Here is an 18,303-nt window from a genome sequence, read left to right as displayed (position 1 = left end):
TAAGCACCATTTACATAAGAACATATTGAGGCTAACTTGGAAAAATCTATGTTCTTATACGCGGGTTTTTACTGTATTGAGTTGTTCGCGTATGTAATCGAAATAGAAAACTTTTGAAGCCCGATGTTCGCCCAAATAAAGCCACACATCTGGGCACGAACAAACACTGGTCGAATCAAAGATTAAAGATCAAAGATCAAAGATCAAAGATCAAAGATCAAAGATCAAAGATCAAAGATTACGTTAACACGACTCCAGTCTACACTGCACTTTGTGTGTATATATGAAAAGAAACGGTAACCAACTACTCGAAATATCGGTCGTTCTAAACTTCACAACTGTAGCTACTAGCTACTCACTTGCTTGAACCCATTTGATATACATCTGAAACGATGGTTTGATGCCCGCATTATATCGTTCGAATGTCTAGGCTTAGAATAAGACGCTCGCGTACACGCACACTAACGCACGTACGCACGAAAGCACACATACGCGCACGCACACACCTACACACTCGCGCACGGACGCCACAACCACCTGTGCACACACCTGCAAAGGCACATGCGCACACACCGAGAGACATGTATATACGCGCATGCACGCACACGCGCTCGCACACAAGAACGCACGAACACACGCACGTATACAAACCATTGCACGCACACACGCGCACGGGCACTATGGCAACACTCGCTTTCTATTCTAATCTTGATTTAGAAGATCTAGAAGCTAATCATTGTTCTTCAACAAATCCATAGTCGTTATAGAGGCGTGATGAGTATAGACAAGATACAACAGCCGCTGATTTCATAGTGAACAGCCGGACAACAAGGAGATTTAAATACGAGACCTAAAACATCGGGTTGGGTGTACATCACTTAATTGCGCGATTAATTGCATAATTAAATTTGCTCGTACGCTTCTGGGTGTTTGTATGTGATAGATAGAATTCGCCCGAATTAATTCACCCTTGCTCAAAATGACATGAATGAATTTAATAAAGAATTACATGGTGCTCTTTCGCTAAAGACAGACAGGAAGAAAGGTGGACAAATAGAAACACGGACGGACAGACGATCTGGTGGACGGACGGATTATTGGTTGATGAATTATGCTTTTTATCGCATATTGGGTTTGCTCATGTTTATATATTAATACAATTTTACTATACGATATCTTATACGAATTCATATATACAGTAATATAGCTATCAAATTATTACGTTGATTAGCTCCGTGTATAACAATATTATATCCTTGTATAGAATCCGTTATTTTATCAGGCATCGAAGCTTAGAAAGTTACGTTCGCACAGATCCATTTAAAGTGATTACGTCACCGTAAATGGTAAAAATAAATTTTTTTTTTCACTTTTTATGGTTAAATTGCTGCATTATACTTCTTATTTTACTATATTGTTCAATGTGAACATACACTCGTGACTCATAATATCAATATATTCCGTTTAGGTTTTAATTTATTGTTCCAATAATATGTAAGAAACAGCCCACTGGATATTTTATACATTTGAAATCACACCGTAGATCACACGGTAACAGATATCTGATGCTTGTGTCACATCACATATCAGAAAGAAGCCCGCAGACCTGTCACAGCAGGACTAGATTACACGCGCACATGCGCGCGCACACAGACACGCACGCACACACGCACGCACGCGCACACGCACGCACGCACGCACGCTCGCACACGCACGCACACGCGCGCACACACACGCGCGCACGCGCGCGCACACGCACGCACGCTCACACGCACACACGCGCACACGCACGCACGCACGCCCGCACGCACGCACGCGCGCGCACACACACACACACACACACACACACACATATATATATATATATATACACGCAAACACGCAAATATATCCATAAAAAACCACGCACGTAGCACTCGTAACATGCTATATTTTCTAACTGATAATAGAATGGTACCCTCGGGTGCTGACAGAAAGTCGCACAATTGGGTTTCAAAGGTTTTACCTATAACTGGCACCGGAACATCCACAGGCTCACCAACTCTTCATCAAGAGCTTCCGAAAGTAATTACGTCTCGAGGCGGCGATAAGGAAATCTATCACGTACCCAACAGAAGCGAAGCGCAATGATATAATACTTGTATATTGCTGTTTGAAATCACTAATAGAATTAGGCATAGAAATGTTTTTCCCGAATTATGTATATTGTAAACAACAACAACGCCCCACCCGTTATTTCGTAAACAAAAACACCTCACCCGTTACTCTGTAAACAGCGATGCACCAACCATTATTCTGTAAACAAAAATGCCCAAGCCCGTTATTATGTAAACAACAACGTCCCGCCCGTTATGTAAACAACAACACCGCGTCCGTTGTTTTAAACAATAACGCCCGCCCGCAAACACGAAACTACATAGTAAACATTCACGCATCGGCTACACAATTATCAAATCTACTAACTTAGCCCCAGTAACGTGGGTAACCGCAATATCATAGATAGCTGCAGTTGTCTGACGTATGATGAAGGGATAGTAGTATGTTGTTGTGTTAATCGCCTCATTGCATTATTCTATCTGAGTAGATTACTCCGATCGTACAGGTTTACGTGTACGCGCATATCAACTTGTATGATGCATGGCAATTTGTTACAATTTTTCTTAGTTATGCGTATATGAATCGTAAGCATACGTACGATTTTCCACACGCGATAAGCAGTTATTCGTCGAAAAGCGATATGCCCGAACTACAACATCGTGTGACAAAGTGCAATACCGGTGTCACGCGAAATTCCTGACGTGTGCGAAATACATGATGCGTGTACGGATGCGTGTGCGCATGCGTCCCGCTGTGATTGGTCGGGTCGGCACGCATGCGCATACGCATCCTATATCAGGAATTTCGCACACGTCAGGAATTTCGCGCTACATCGGGAATCACGCGGTTCAGAGCCGTATATATAGAGACTAACAATGTTTTCGGCAAAGGTGTGGGTTTAGACACCAAAATTATGTCTCTACGATGTCTTGGAGTCTAGTTATTCAAAATAAACAAATTTCCCTGGAGGCGATCTTGAAATCCAATATGGCCGCCATCCTATGTTTCTCTAAGTGTGATAATTGGGTTCTCCACTATCGAAAATGTGGGTATAGCCATGCACCAACATTATGTCTCTACGACGTCTGGGAGTCCAGATATTTCAGAAAATCAATTTTCGCTGGCGGTCATTTTGGATTTCAAGATGGCCGCCACAATACGCAAAAGTCAGCCTGGAAACATACCCAGTGAAACTACCCAAGTATCCTAGAAATGATATTTACCCGTTTCCAGCCTCTACCCAAAAAGTTTAGGCTCATCCTTATTTTAGCTCTTTTTGAAATCTGCCCCCTGACTATTATGACTTTCCTGCACATGACATGAACGGTGCGGATGCTTTATAGTAGTTTTATACGTGCGAATTTATTTAATTTCGAACAACGTGCACATCTACATTTTTGACGATGAGATGACAGCTGCTATACTCATCTAATGCAATTTCGACAGTGTTATAGTATCGTTGACTGTCAAATTAAACGCTATTAATTATTACGAGTAATTAATCTAGTTAGTAAAAAGCATTAGTATAACAAATTTCATCTCTCATAGGGACTTGAAAGGTATTAATATCTAATCGTGGCTAACTACATCTCAGAAACAAGATAAGATGGAACGAATCGGTGTTAGTTCTTCCGTAGTAGTACGAGTTAAGTAAGTAAAATCAGAGAGTTGTTCTTTACGTATACCTACACCATGTTTGTTGTAAGTAAATAACGAGCGTTCGCGTTGTTATGGCCTTTATATCATTGTTCAATACAATGAATGCTGTTATAATGAGAGGTTGACACTAAAACATTAAAAGAATGACGCTGAAATAGTTACTAACTGAAGTTGTGTAGATTTTTCTATCTCTGCTTGTTTGAGCTGATCGTGCACGTGGTAAAGATTTAATAATGAGGCAGTTGTGTGGAATATTAAATAAATTTCGTCGAGGATTTTTTAGTCTCAGAATGTTTCTCTTTAGTGCTAGCAGATATTAAACCACCTGGTTTTTCTGAATGTTTTCACACCAGCTGTATCATTTCCAGCACATCTCCGCAGTCCGCACTATCCATAATCGATCTGTCTGAATTTCGCAGTTTGAATTTCACAGATTGGCATAACATTGTATGTATGACGTATATGATTTGATTGCACGTGGGTTGGTTCTCCCGTCCGTGTAGCTTATTTTGTTATTTATACGTATTTAGTTTCATATACTATCGGGGGCGAGTAACGACTAGATGGATACTATCTCGCACCATATTAGCCCATGGTACTATATAACCTATATATCACATAATAATATAGCCCTTGTACTACTATTATTAGCCTACGTGTGGCTCCTGATAGAATATAGCTAGCATGCGGATATAGCAGTACACACCAGAGGGTAATGGTAGGATATTGTGTATGTCATGAAGTGGCCGTATATTATAAGGTTATCATGTAGAACTGACATCTTTACCGCTAGACGTGATTTTCTGTCTATAAATATGCATGATTTCCTTCTATAAATTATCGTTTTTTATTAGTGAATTCATTTTTGTATTGTTTTTATACGGATTCTCGAGCTCACCGTTTTAGGCTTGCTCTAGTAGTTTAATCGAGAAATTTTAGTTAGAAATAGATATATTTACTGTGAACTGGAAATTTTGGTTACGCTATCAGTACCCTGATACGGCGAACTCTCAGCTCAGAAATACAGCCCTTGTAGCATGTACGACTTACGTATAAGGCGTAACTCGTGGAACTAGTATCGCATATTCCACAGGCTATGCATTTCTGCTCGTATATATTCGACGTGATTTATTCCGTATCATCAAACTAGATTGGAACAGTTTTAATAATTCTAGATAGAAGATGTTTATAACGCACATCTGTTCATAACGGTATCTGTTGAACCACTAATCACCATTATCATTATAACTGTTAATCACAATTTCTTTCTGGCTGTCAGCGAACATATGTCAGTATTTCATATTTACTTATACAGCTCGTTGCACATGGTTACTTCGGAAGCCATATTCGAGTCTGATTAATTGTTGCTCTGCTCCCATATGTGCATTATGGTACTACAGTCAAGTCTTTGATAGCGGACACCTCTATAAAAACACAGATGCGCGTCCATAAGCGATACTTTCGGCGTTTCTATAGTGAGTGACCGTTATACTTATCACACACGTACACGCCCGCATGCACACACACATTGACGCAGACACAGTTGTTTTTATCCGTATTTTACTATTATTCAGGAGTCGATTACTGCCTTCTATATTTGCCCACGTGATTCGTACATCTGCTGCATCACAACAGGAGAGAAGACTGTGGGTAGTGCTGCCGACTGTAGCTCAACGCATCAGTACGAGTTTCTAGCGGCAAAATAAACCTTTCACCGGCCTCGGACGGCCTGTTGCTATAGTCCTATAGAAACTCGCTTTTGTTACCATGCGCCAATACTGTCTACTAACTGACTTCATTTAAATATCAATTTCACGTGTGAATGGGCGCTACAGGAACGCTACAAGAAACCTGCATCGGATGTTTGTATTCATCGACACGTAATTGTAACGTTTCAATAATAAAATAAGTAATGGGTAAAAACGCAAGTAAATAAACAGGAAATATAATTAAACGAAGGAAATGGACTTGGCTCGGTCATGTCGCTCGGATGGAAGAAGGTGCCATAGCGAAAACGGCACTTCACACAAAAACAGAAGACGGAGCAGTCTCAAGGAGACCTGGAGAAGGATCATCGAGAAGGAGATGCGGATGTGCGACCTGTCATGGGACACGATGAGGCCAGTTGCGGCGGACCGACGACGTTTGAGATCTCTTGTCACTAGCCTGTTATGTGCCATCTACGCACCTACGAGGGATAAGATAAGAAATAAACAAGAAATGTATTTACTACCTGGGTAAGAATGTTTCTCTATTCTCGTTCGCCTATTATTAGTAACTAGACAGAGGGCACTCAAAAAGAGTGCATACCTCCGCGAGCGTGTAACATGTATACATGTGTATAACAGCTGGCTCGCTGTTGGCTGCTGCTGGCTGGACGCCTTAAGGCGAGCTGCTGCTGACTGGACGGCCTAAGGCGAGCTGGTGCTGAATCGATCGCGCCAACGCGTGTAACATGTATACACTAGCTATTACCCGTCTTCCAGACGGGTTTGAGTGGGGTCTGATTGGGATGGCGGTTTATCATTTATTCTCATTTTATTTGGATTATTCCGGTAAAATTACTTATTAGACTCGAATCTTACCTTTATATAATAGCTTCTGTGTTGAAGCATCTAATAAGTAATTCTTAAAAGAAGTATTTGAAGATATATTTTCTGATGTTCAAGTGGAAGCGTGCGGCAGGGTTCACTCCGTTGTACATTTTGCAAAACGCGACGACACAACATAACGACACGCGCGGCACGCTGCACCCGATTTCATACGGGCCAGCGAGCACATACACGCGCACCCGCAAACATCACATTTACAACACGGCGCGCAACCATTCCGCCAAACGTACCTACTATATACACATAGAATAACATGACATCTACATACTAGTACGTGTACGTAGTACGTACGCACGAAGCACGCACGCACACTGCACGCACGCTCGACGTCAGCACAAAATCACATAACAATTAACTGCGGTCTTCGTTTGGGGTTTGTCTTAAGTTTTGCTACAGCCCTGGCGGCACGTGAGTGGTGTTTATCACGCGCAGCCGAATTGGCTTGGTGTGTGGTGTGTGCGGTGCCGGAAATCACGGACTGGCGTGCGTGCAGTTCGTGCGGCGTTTAGTGTGGTGGCCTATATGCTAGGTGAGGCTTCACCTAATAACGGTTATTACTGCGCAAACAATCATACATTAATACTTACATTCATACATAGATAATATAATCTAATTACTAATTACTCTATATACATATACATACATCATACATACATCATACATATCAGGGTGAAATGATATTGGAGGCTGGTCGCAGGAGCCCAGTGCTCTGAGGAGCACTGGTCACGCTGGTAGTAGGCACGGGTCAGGATTTCTGTGTAGCAAAGTGTAATGATCGGACTGTGGGGAGTTTTGTATAGGGGGGAGGGAATGGTGCAATTCGGTTTGTGCATTCTAGGTATTCTTAAGATCTTATATTTTTTACACCTTGCGATACATGGATGCGTAGTAAATCGGACAAGTCGCAAAGTGATTTTCAAAGATCGCGGCTCTCTATGAAGCCGCTTCTTAATTTATCAGTCAATATTATATATTTTATTACGCTATCGGCTGTACAACTGATTGGTCGGGGATGACAGTTTTGATCGAATTAGGCAGAGGTTTACAGGAAAATCGAAAACAATCACAACATGGAGGATTGTTGTACTTCGCATTTTTGGCTTCGGGAATTTGATATTTTGACAGTCTTATATGTTGATTAATTTAGCCATTTAGAAATTGTAGCTTAATGTAGGAAGGTGTAGAATAACAATATAATAAGTTTGTTAATTTTTTATTTCCTGCTGAGGCAGACTAAATTTCTTTTTTTACGATGAGTCTTTTTTGATTTTTGTTGAAGAAGAAGCTCGAAATTGTTTTTTACGGGAGCTATTTTCGGCTTGGCCGCGCTATTTTTCAAGCATGATTTTTGTTTAAATTTTCATATTTTGGCTGCACTATGTGATATTAATCATCAGCTTCAGCACTCGACCGTATTAGCCACCAGCTGATGTGTAACCGTCAATAGATTTACCCTAGCAATACGTTTTTTTTGGGAGCGCTTACACCGTTGAGACTATCTTGTTAAGAAATCTCAACATTTATTCCGATTCACTTTTTTTAATCTCTTTTACCGACTAAGTAACCATCAATTCTTATTCAATTTCATTCCACAGCAGATATGCTACACAGTGGACAGCAATAGTCAGGTAAATGACAAAGACAGGAATTCAAGAATTTAATCCGAGATGATGAGTATGGTTTTTTTTTAAGTTTCTTTTTTTTACTTCATTTCTTCATCTTTCATTTATTATTTACATCGATGAGCAGAGTTCAAGAACTCTGAGCGTGTTTTTAGCTATAATTTGAGTATGTTAAAAAATTGTACTGGGAATCTTAGGATGCTGGGTTCTGGGCAAGGTGTAGTATTTCGTTTTCTCCTCCCGTCACGGTACCCCTGCATAGTATCAATGCTGTCCGAGATCGCAAGTTACATTACGTGATCAGATCTAGACATATACTTTGATAGTGCTTCTAGATTATTTAAAATAAAAATGTCACTTTTTACCTGTTAAGTAAAAGTGACGAATTCAGTTAGACGGCTTTGTTAGGTGATGTTCAGGTGTCAACTGGTCAGTGCCCTACTCCACGATAACCCATGAGATATAAACTTTTGCTGGATGTGGTCATAAAACTCTGGAGCTGACGCGATGTATGCATCGATTTTTGACTGGTGCGCGAGTTTTTGTACGGTGGTGGGCGATATTGCGTTGAGGCGTTGCGTGGTCGGCGATTATCTAGTCCCCGCCGGACGTGACGAGCAGCAGTCGCCCGTCAGTTTCTTCGCACAGTGTGCGCTGGGCGACGTAGTTTGCACGCCTTACTACTACATAGCATAGATACTATAATACAACTAAATAGATCATAACATACAGTTACATATCATAATATATAATCCTAATACATATATACATTACATATATAATACTACTACATACTACATATACTACATATTAATATACTTACATCTACTATACTACATACATCTAATCCATGATTACATCATATAATTACTATACTACTATAGACATTATATAATAATACATACATACATACATAATACATATCATACTACATACATTATCACACGCAACACGACCACGCCAACGCCCCACGCACCCGGCAACAGACACCGCAACACAGATACATACACAATCAAGGTAATCATAGAGATTTATTATGTACTCTTGGACCAATCAACTGCCGCACGTCTCTCGTTGGGGTTTGCCTTATTCGCTCTGCCGTGCAATGTTTTGGTTTGAAAGTGTGTCGCGTGCGGTGTGCGTGCGTGACGTTTGTGCGTGAGTTTAGGTCGTGGCTGGCTATTTGCTAGTGTGAGGGCTACTAATTAATGTTATTATTTCTTTACTCTATTTAGTTTAAACTATCTTATATTAAACCCGAGAGAACACACTAATAGTTCTAACGACAATTTCAAAGGTTATGGATTATATATTTATGTTATATTATAGTTGTGTGCTGTGGTGCTTTTAGACATCGTACCGGCGTTCTAAAAATGTCAGAGCATTGGGAGCGGCTTAAGCGCGGGACGGTGTACATCCCGTATGTCAAATGTTTGCCACACGCGACGCACGCAGCACACACCCGTATTACACAATACGGGCATGCGCAGACCAATACGTGCACTCACGCAACTAACATGTTACAACACAGCGGGCCGCGAAAAATACACGCCACGCACACGAACGACCAGCACACAAACACACACAACCACACACCCACCACACACCACCACACACACCACACCAGTTACACTGCAGCGTCTCTCGTTGGGGTTTGCCTTAATTTTCGCAACCACAGACTGTGAGCGGCAGTGTTGCGGTTGTTTATCACGCGAGCGCAATGGTCTTATGTGGTGTGTGCGCATGCGGATTTGGAGATCTTAAAAGTTGGTGCGGGTTTCCGACGAATGCCGAAGTTTCTTCGGGCACATCACTTTTTAAAAAATTGCCTCCAAAAGTCACTTTATGATCGAAAAATCGCGTTCTAACGTAGCGGAATGTATTCGCGACGCCCAGAAGGGGCCCCAGCTCGATTCGCGCGAGCACACGCGGCACGGTTTCGGAGGAGATACGGAAAACGACACTTCGGCTCTTTCTACTATTATATAGTAGATACCTTTCTGTAAATGCCGTTCAAATGCTCATCTGTAACACACAAGTAAACCGCACGCACGCCGCTGTGCACAAACAATTGTTGCTGGCTTTTACTAATAATTATAGGCAAAAGAGAGTAGAAAACAGTACGACTTTGATAGTACATACATTTCGTGTTTATTCATCATAATTTTATCTTTTATATTTTAGAATTTATTTTAATCCATTTATAAGCTCTTGCTTTTATTATAAATCCATTTATTCTATTCCATTTATAAGTTCCTGATTTTATTATTGAAATGTTCCAAGTGTCTGTGCTCGTATCAGGTCTATCAATATTGATAGACTCCTGCTCGTATTAGGATATTTTCATCGCCGAGGCGTTCGTCACGCCCCCGAGCGCCGTACTCAGCAATTAATACATTGCGAATACAATCTATGCTCGGACAGAGCAAATAACTAGAATGCTTGCGTATGACATTATCTAATTGCACTATGAGGTTAGTATTGTTATCGGGAACGTTTTACATGGGTCGAACCGAAGAAATAACACGAGAGATTTACTGTGCAAAACAAACGCAAAGTATAAAACATGGCACAAATGAAATTTACCGATTGCATTTAGATGCACATGAATGGCCCAACGCACCCGGTGCCGCTATTCATTATTTTATTCGTGCTTCTATTGAATGTGATCACATCAGCTTCCGAAATTCAATTTCCTGGCTTTGAGTTGTCGGTAGAAAATCATGCGCTGTTTCTTTTACTTCTGTGCGTTTTGCTAAACTTGGTACATCATAAGTTAGCGGAGTTTTTTTGCTACATTGTCTCATAGCCGAGATATCTGCGAATAGTACTATATGTCATAGGGGAATCAGAATTAGATAATGGAGTTATTACTCTGTGTGCTTCAATAGGTAGCTATTTGAAATTAAATTGTAGAAACATCCACGCTTGTCAGTATAATGTTCGAATCGTATATTTTCCTCATCTACGCCTACGCGGCGTGCTAGTTGAACCATGATTGACGTTACATCTTCCGATTACATGCCATACGAGTGAAACATATAAAGCCGTGTGAATAAAAGCGATTATCTTAGTGCGTTCGATTTGCCATCCAATGTAATTACACTTAGGTTAACGTCATGCGCCCACGCATGAGGAATCGGGGACGGTAACAAATGTGAATGTGGTCGAGAAACTGTGTGAAAGAGTGTCAACCATCGGTCGTGCCCAGCAATTCCGATATTCATCTTCCAAGTTTTAAACGTCAAACTCTATTTTATAGTTGTGCCTTCTGCAAAATACGTATGTGATATTAATATATTATTGCTTTTAATTTAACCGGGTAATTCACATGTGTACATATAGACAAGTAACAGCGAAGAAGCCAGCATGATTCGCCAAGAACGCAACTCAGTAATTTACACAAAAAACTGTTTACAATTGGAAGCTTCCCGGTGAAGAAATATTGTGATGGCGCATTACTCAGCAGTAACCTCATTCGATACTGTCGCTTCTTTCACTTTTACCTATAAACGTTGATTCTAACGGTATATAGATAGGCCGAATACATCTGTATAACACATGTTCAGCATAAAGGGGGCATCTCATATAGTTCATCGGATGGGAGCTTATATATAACAATAATGTAATATAAAGTAATAAGGTAATAAATAAGACAATAAAGTAACATAACAACTCTAACGATACAATAAGCATAACATACAATTCTTTTTGTGTTAGATGGTTTAACATATCCCCGTCGATAGCTATCTTTAATTTAAGTTAAATAAATTGGGCCATGACTTTCATTCAAGCAGTTTTGTGCCCTCTGGCGTGTTCTTCCTGGTAGTTTATAAAAAGCTCACGATAGCAATTCATACGCAATTAAATTGCGATACACGTAGAGTTGACTGAGGTAAGAACATGAACAAATACGAGAACAAGAACAAGAGCAAAAGCAAGCGCAACAGGGACAAGTATAAAGTAAAGAACAATGGCAAAGACAGGGACAAGAACAAGAACAAGGACAAGAACAAGGAGAAGGACAAGGACAAAGACAAGGACAAGGACAAGGACAAGGACAAGGACAAGGACAAGGACAAGGACAAGGACAAGGACAAAAACAAGAACAAGGACAAGGACAAGGAGAAGAACAAGGACAAGGACAAGGACAAAGACAAAGACACGGATACGGATAAGGAAAAGAATAAGAGCAAGAACAAGAGCATGATAAAGTTTAAGCACAAGTACAACACCAAACCCAAAGGTAATGTCAGGAACAAGGAAAATGACAATGGCAATGAAAGAAAAAGGAAAAGAAAAAGATAATGGAAACGGAAACGGAAAAGAAAAAAGAAAAGGACAAGAATAAGGACAAGGACAGGGACGAGAAAAAGGAAAAGGAACAGTAAAAAAACAGAGAAGAGACTAAGAATAAGAACGAGTACAAGAAGAAGTACAAGAACAAGTACAAGAACAAGAACAATAACAGGAATAGGAACAAGAACAAGAACAAGACCAAGCACGAAAAATAAATGGTACTCTATAAGCTCTTGATATATATATATATATATATATATATACACGCTGATTTACAATCGTGTGGGTTTTCGCGTTTGATGAATCGCGTCGCGCGAATGTCATGTGTGAAGGTTCAGTGTGGGATTTCTGAACCGGTTACATTTTGCACGTATATCCGCTCGTGCGCAGCACAGAGAGTTAGTTTAGTCAAGATTCACGCTACGTCGGTCGATGGTCAATTTATCCCCCTTACTGCTCATGAGCACAAGCTCACAAGTCGAAACACGTTCGTAGGCATCTGTTCTGAAACAATTAATTCAATGGCCGATTTGCTGTTTACAAATGAAACCCAATTTTTAAAGCCACAAAGACTTTCCTTTAATAATTTTGCTTTTGATGAAAATCTTTCTCGCTAGATTGCCCTTGGTTTGCCATTGTTATAAAGAAGTAATTAAATTCGCAATAAGCTGATGCACGAATGATGTGAAGAGCAAAAATGAATTGGCGAGTATAAAGAATCGCTAAAAGACGCATGTAATATGGTAATGAGCGTTAAGTATTCTACATATTCGTTAGCAAGTCAAAACCAGAGTGATTACTGTATATCAGAGAGAAACACAAACAAAAAGCAAATACAAGACGAAAAGAATATATAATCGTTATGTGAGTCACATGACATTGGTAATGAGCGTTAGGGTTTCTGAAAACTCACGCCCGGGTAGTTGCCGCATATGGGCGAAAATAAGTACAGCATGGGGCGATCAAAGAGGAAGCAGGAGATGACTAAAAAGGAGAAGACGAAGAAGAAGAAAAAAAAGAAGAAGAGGACGAAAAAAGCCAAAGTTAATAGTAGTGGTAGTAGTAGGTAGTAGTAGTAGTAGTAGTAGTAGTAGTAGTAGTAGTAGTAGTAGTAGTAGTAGTAGTAGTAGTAGTAGCAGCAGCAGCAGCAGCAGCAGCAGCAGTAGCGGCAGCGGCAGTAGCAGCGGCAGCAGCAGTAGCAGTAGCAGTAGCAGCAGCAAGAAGAAAAGAAACAAAGAACTCGAACTTCTTAAAGCTATCGTAAATTGCTTACGTCACGGATTTTCTATAGTGTATGTTTGTAAAATGTTTGTTGCAATTTTTTTACATGAAAAGTGAGTATACTAACGGGAATAAATGTATCATCAGATCCTTACCTGATAAGATTGTTTCTAAACTAGTTAAAAATCCAAAAAACCTGGGCGATTTGATCTATTGATCACGACATTAAATGCTTGCTATGGGCTATGTATGAGTTACGAGTGTTAATTTGTTCACATCAAACGGAATAGCAAAATAAAAAGTATAATGCAGCAATTTAACCATAAAAAGTGAACCGAATCACTTACATTTTGTGAAAAAGTTATTATAGTTTTTTTTAAACTTTTATTATTTACGGTGACGTAATCACTTTACATTATTTAAAAAAGTAAAAGTAATTATTTTTTTCTGCCAAAGTTTGGAAAATAGCGGGATGACGGCAGTTGCATGTGTATGTTACTATAACAACCAAATCTATAATTATGTGGTGAAATCTGTGTCAGCGGCAAATGTCAGAAAGAAAACTAACAGTTCCAGAGCTGCACGTAGTAACCTAATAAGCACTGTAATACTGTACAGTGTATTACTGTGTGCGTCATTATATATATATATATATATATATATATATATATATATATAAATATAAATATATATATATAAGAGATCCTCGGTGGCCCAGTGGTTAGGCCTCGTACACTGTCCACTGAAGGCTGTGAGTTCAAACCACGGCCGGGGCAGTGAATTTTCTCAATGTGTAAAAACCTGGCTCTCAACATTGGAGACTGTGAATCTCCCTGGCTCGGATAACTACGTAAAATGGCGGTCCCGTCTCCAGTAATACTAAGACAAATGGGGACGTAAAAAACCCACTAAGGACGCAAAAAAACTCTGGCTGTGACCACCCTCAGTACCTTTCGGCTAAAAAACTAAACTACCTTGCTCTACCCAAGCTAGGTCAAACCCCATGGCTAGCTATAGCCCAAGCTATGGCAATCAAGCAACAAGATTTCTATGCGGCCGTCTCAGCTAAGCTGTGCTGTCGTTCAACAGGACTTCTTGCCAAGGGACGCTATCCTGCGCTATATAGCGTCGTCATCGTAATGCCCGTAATTCGGTCTCCTAGGCAATTATTAATTATTATTATTACCTCCGCCAGGGGCATGGCGGGGGTTATGTTTTCACCGGCGAGTTTTTGAGTGTTGGTTTGTGTGTTACCATGCACGTTTCAGTTCACTTCCGCTAGGTGCGCTGGCTGTAGACTTACAAACACGCAACCACAGGCTAAGGGGCAACCACAGTCCTCCCCCACCTGCACGCTCGCACTAATCCGGATCCAATTAATTATTTAATTATTTAATTAATTAATTAATTTTTCCACTTAATTAATTAATTAAAAAAAATTCACATTGAGAGAATTCAGCTGCCTTGGCGGAGGTCTGTGCTCTCCGAGTGCTCTAGTTATTATTATATATATAATGTTAGGTCGCAGACACTTATTCCGCAAGGACTGGTTAGACATCATCAGACAGTCTGTAACATTACACCATGCCCCATAAAGATAACCGTTAATAACAAGATCAGAAATAGGAATGGGAACGTTCGGAACAATAGGAAGGATAATGGAAATGGCAACAATAATATAAACAAGTATTAAAACTTATAACGGTAATAGAAAGGATGAACGGTAATGGGAAGGATAGTTGAAACGGAACAAAAACGGAACATGTACGAAAACGTGAACGGTAATAGAAAGGAGAATGGAAACAGAAACAAGAACGGCGACAGTTATGAAGACGTGAGCGGTAATGCGAAGGATAGGGATAGGGGAACAAGAACGGGAACAGGAACAACAATTAAAATGGGAATAAGAACTGGAAGAGGAAACGGGAAATGCGTAACGGGCATGGAAACATAAACACGGAACGAAAATTATAACAGGAACGGATAAAAGAACGGAAAATGAACAAGTATGGAAACGGGAACGAGAATAAAGAGGAAAATGACCAAAAAAAGGAACATTAAATAGAACAATAATAATCCCGGGAACAATATCGAGAACAAAAGATGGTATCAAGTTGGCATCATTACGGCTGCCAAAACAGTAGTAACGAATTTTTGCTTCCTGCCAATAACCTTTTATATTATCAGGAGTAGATAATAGGGTACCCTATTATCTACTCCTGATATTGTGTAGCTATATTAAATGTTCGTTTAGCGCGAATCTTATTAAAATTATTGTTTCGTGAATGTAACGGGATCCATTATTGTTATTCTAAAAAGAACAAACGGTACAAATTCACTTCTCCCCAGTACAATCGGCGTAGGAGTTGTGCCTGAACCATCGTGTAGCTGATTTATTCTGAATTATCGTTTAGCTTTTTAGTGCGTAAAATTGTAAAATCGTGAATTTGGCTTATCGCGGCTGACGCCAACGCGTTGATTGTTCTCTCATATCCCCAGCAGACGACGGCACTGACGTAGATTTGTTTGAATCGACTTACATTCTATGCACGAGATGGCGACGCCTGAGAGACGACAGGCGGTGTAAGGTCACGCCCGCGCCCTTACACATGCAGTGCATCTCCACCTTGTGCGCCTCGTCAATAAGCGGTGTGTCCAAGCAAGTGCAGTGTTCCCGCGAGTCGTCCGTGTCATTGTCATATTCAGCACCGGGGCCATCCGTCACGCTGTGCCAGTTACCCACCGCTGCCATGTCCACACCAGGCCAACCGCCCGTTTCTGCCGTGTCGTGACTGGGCCACCCTCCCGCCTCTGCCATGTCCACACCAGGCCAACCGCCCGTTCCTGCCTTGTCGGGGCCGGACCAGCCGTCCGCCGCTGCCATATTGTCACGGGACCAGCCGCCCGTTGCTGCCGTGTCGTGGCCGGACCAACTGCTCACCGCTGCCGTATCCACACGCGACCAGTCAGTAGTCGATAAGTCTGAGAGCGTCTTACCGGAGTCTGGTGAAACATCTTCGGTGTAACGGTGATTACTTAACCATACGACATCGTGACGCTTCGATGTCGACGTGTTACCGTAGGCGCCCCATCGGCGGTGCGTCGCAGCGTCGGCGGCGGCGTTGATGCTCGGTACGACAGCCGTAGGCCGCCTGCTCGACTCGGAATGTTCGTATCGCGATGCTTGCTCGGACGCCGAGCGAAGCTCACTCGAAAGTCGGGATTCTCTCGCGTTTCCCATCATCTCACTGCTTGTCATCACTCCCGCGCTTTCTCTCGATGATCGTGTCAACTCGGCGCCAGTAAAGCAGAGCATCGTCGAAGCCAGAAATACGATGTCCAGTACAGCCACGCAAGAAACCCTGCTCGGTACCATGGTGCGAGCGTTAACTCGAGGTGCGATGCTGCGACACACGTTTCGTGATCAGATTCGTCAGAAGATATAACCGAGGGCGATGTGACGGGTGCGCGCGCTGCGTCACCTGACCGAGATTCGCTCGCCGACCGCGTACCGCCTCCGTTTTCTTTCTGAGGTGGCGACGGCCTAACGGTGCATGCGCGCGGCAGTATATACGGTCAGGCGGATGCGGTCGTAATAGCCGAAGCAGCGGGGCCGCAGTGGAGGGATGCTCGCGGCAGCTAGAGTGTCGCAGCGTCTGCATGTTTGCCAACTTGCAGCAGCAACAGCAGCAGCAGCATCGCGAGCTGAGCAGCAGATGTCGGCTGATTCTGCTCACCCAGTGCACGATGAACAACCGCCGCTGTTGCTGCTATTGCGGCTGCTGTCAGCGCTGCTGCTGTTGCGGTTGCTGGTCGCGATATCGCTACTAATGATGTAGCAATGTAGTAACGTAGTAACGTAGTAACGTAGTAACGTAGTAACGTAGTAACGTAGTAATGTAGTAACGTAGTAACGTAGTAATGTAGTAATGTAGTAATATAGTAACGTAGTAACGTAGTAATGTAGTAATGTAGTAACGTAGTAATGTAGTAATGGAGTAACGTAGTAACGTAGTAATGTAGTAACGTAGTAACGTAGTAATGTAGTAATGTAGTAACGTAGTAATGTAGTAACGTAGTAACGTAGTAATGTAGTAATGTAGTAACGTAGTAATGTAGTAACGTAGTAACGTAGTAATGTAGTAATGTAGTAATGTAGTAATGTAGTAACGTAGTAATGTAGTAATGTAGTAATGTAGTAATGTAGTAATGTAGTAATGAGTAACGTAGNTAAGCCTAACCCTAACCCTAACCCTAACCATATCAGATAGTTACCTCGGGTACATATATGTAGTACCCTATACGACAACGACCCTTCGTGCTCTACTAACTACTAGTACGGTTGTGTCATCTCCATAGCCTCATATATCACCGCTATTATGTGCTCGCATACCATCGCTATACCACGCTCACGCACAAACGTACGCATGGGGAAGAATCAAGAAGGAGCGGGAAGANAGTGCTAACCAGGTCTGTGCAGTGAACGGTGCAAAAACAGAATGGTTTTGTTGTGACGTAATTTCTGGATATTTTACTATAAAGACAAATTCATCAAACATAAGGGGCTTCAGGAATCGGACAAGTTTTGTACGTGACTGATGGATTGCCAGGCTGCATATTATATCAAGCTTACCCGCATTGAGGTCTGCAACTGCTGTTTCAAAACTTCCAACACAATATGGAATAACTGACATCGTAAACTTATAATATCTAGCTAACTCATTGAGAATATTAATGTAAAATTCGTTCACTGAGTCGTTCGTTTCCCAGCAATCCCAACGGCTCACTTTGAA

General features: G+C 41.4%; 1 protein-coding gene across 1 annotated transcript in view; it reads right to left on the bottom strand.

Annotated features, from left to right (window-relative positions):
• LOC106811433 (lutropin-choriogonadotropic hormone receptor-like) overlaps positions 1–16,095 on the bottom strand; it is a 45,001-nt gene extending 28,906 nt beyond the window's left edge. The window contains exon 1 of the mRNA XM_014815046.1: positions 16,051–16,095. Coding sequence (XP_014670532.1) covers positions 16,051–16,052 — 2 coding nt within the window. The 5' untranslated portion in view covers positions 16,053–16,095. The remainder of the gene's footprint in view (positions 1–16,050) is intronic.
• Positions 16,096–18,303: the final 2,208 nt, after the last annotated feature.

This window comes from Priapulus caudatus, unplaced genomic scaffold (genome assembly GCF_000485595.1).
Source record: "Priapulus caudatus unplaced genomic scaffold, Priapulus_caudatus-5.0.1 Scaffold538, whole genome shotgun sequence".
In the NCBI taxonomy this organism is placed as follows: domain Eukaryota; kingdom Metazoa; phylum Priapulida; class Priapulimorpha; order Priapulimorphida; family Priapulidae; genus Priapulus; species Priapulus caudatus.
Note: the sequence above shows the minus strand (reverse complement) of the source record. Positions and strands in the feature narration are given on the sequence as shown.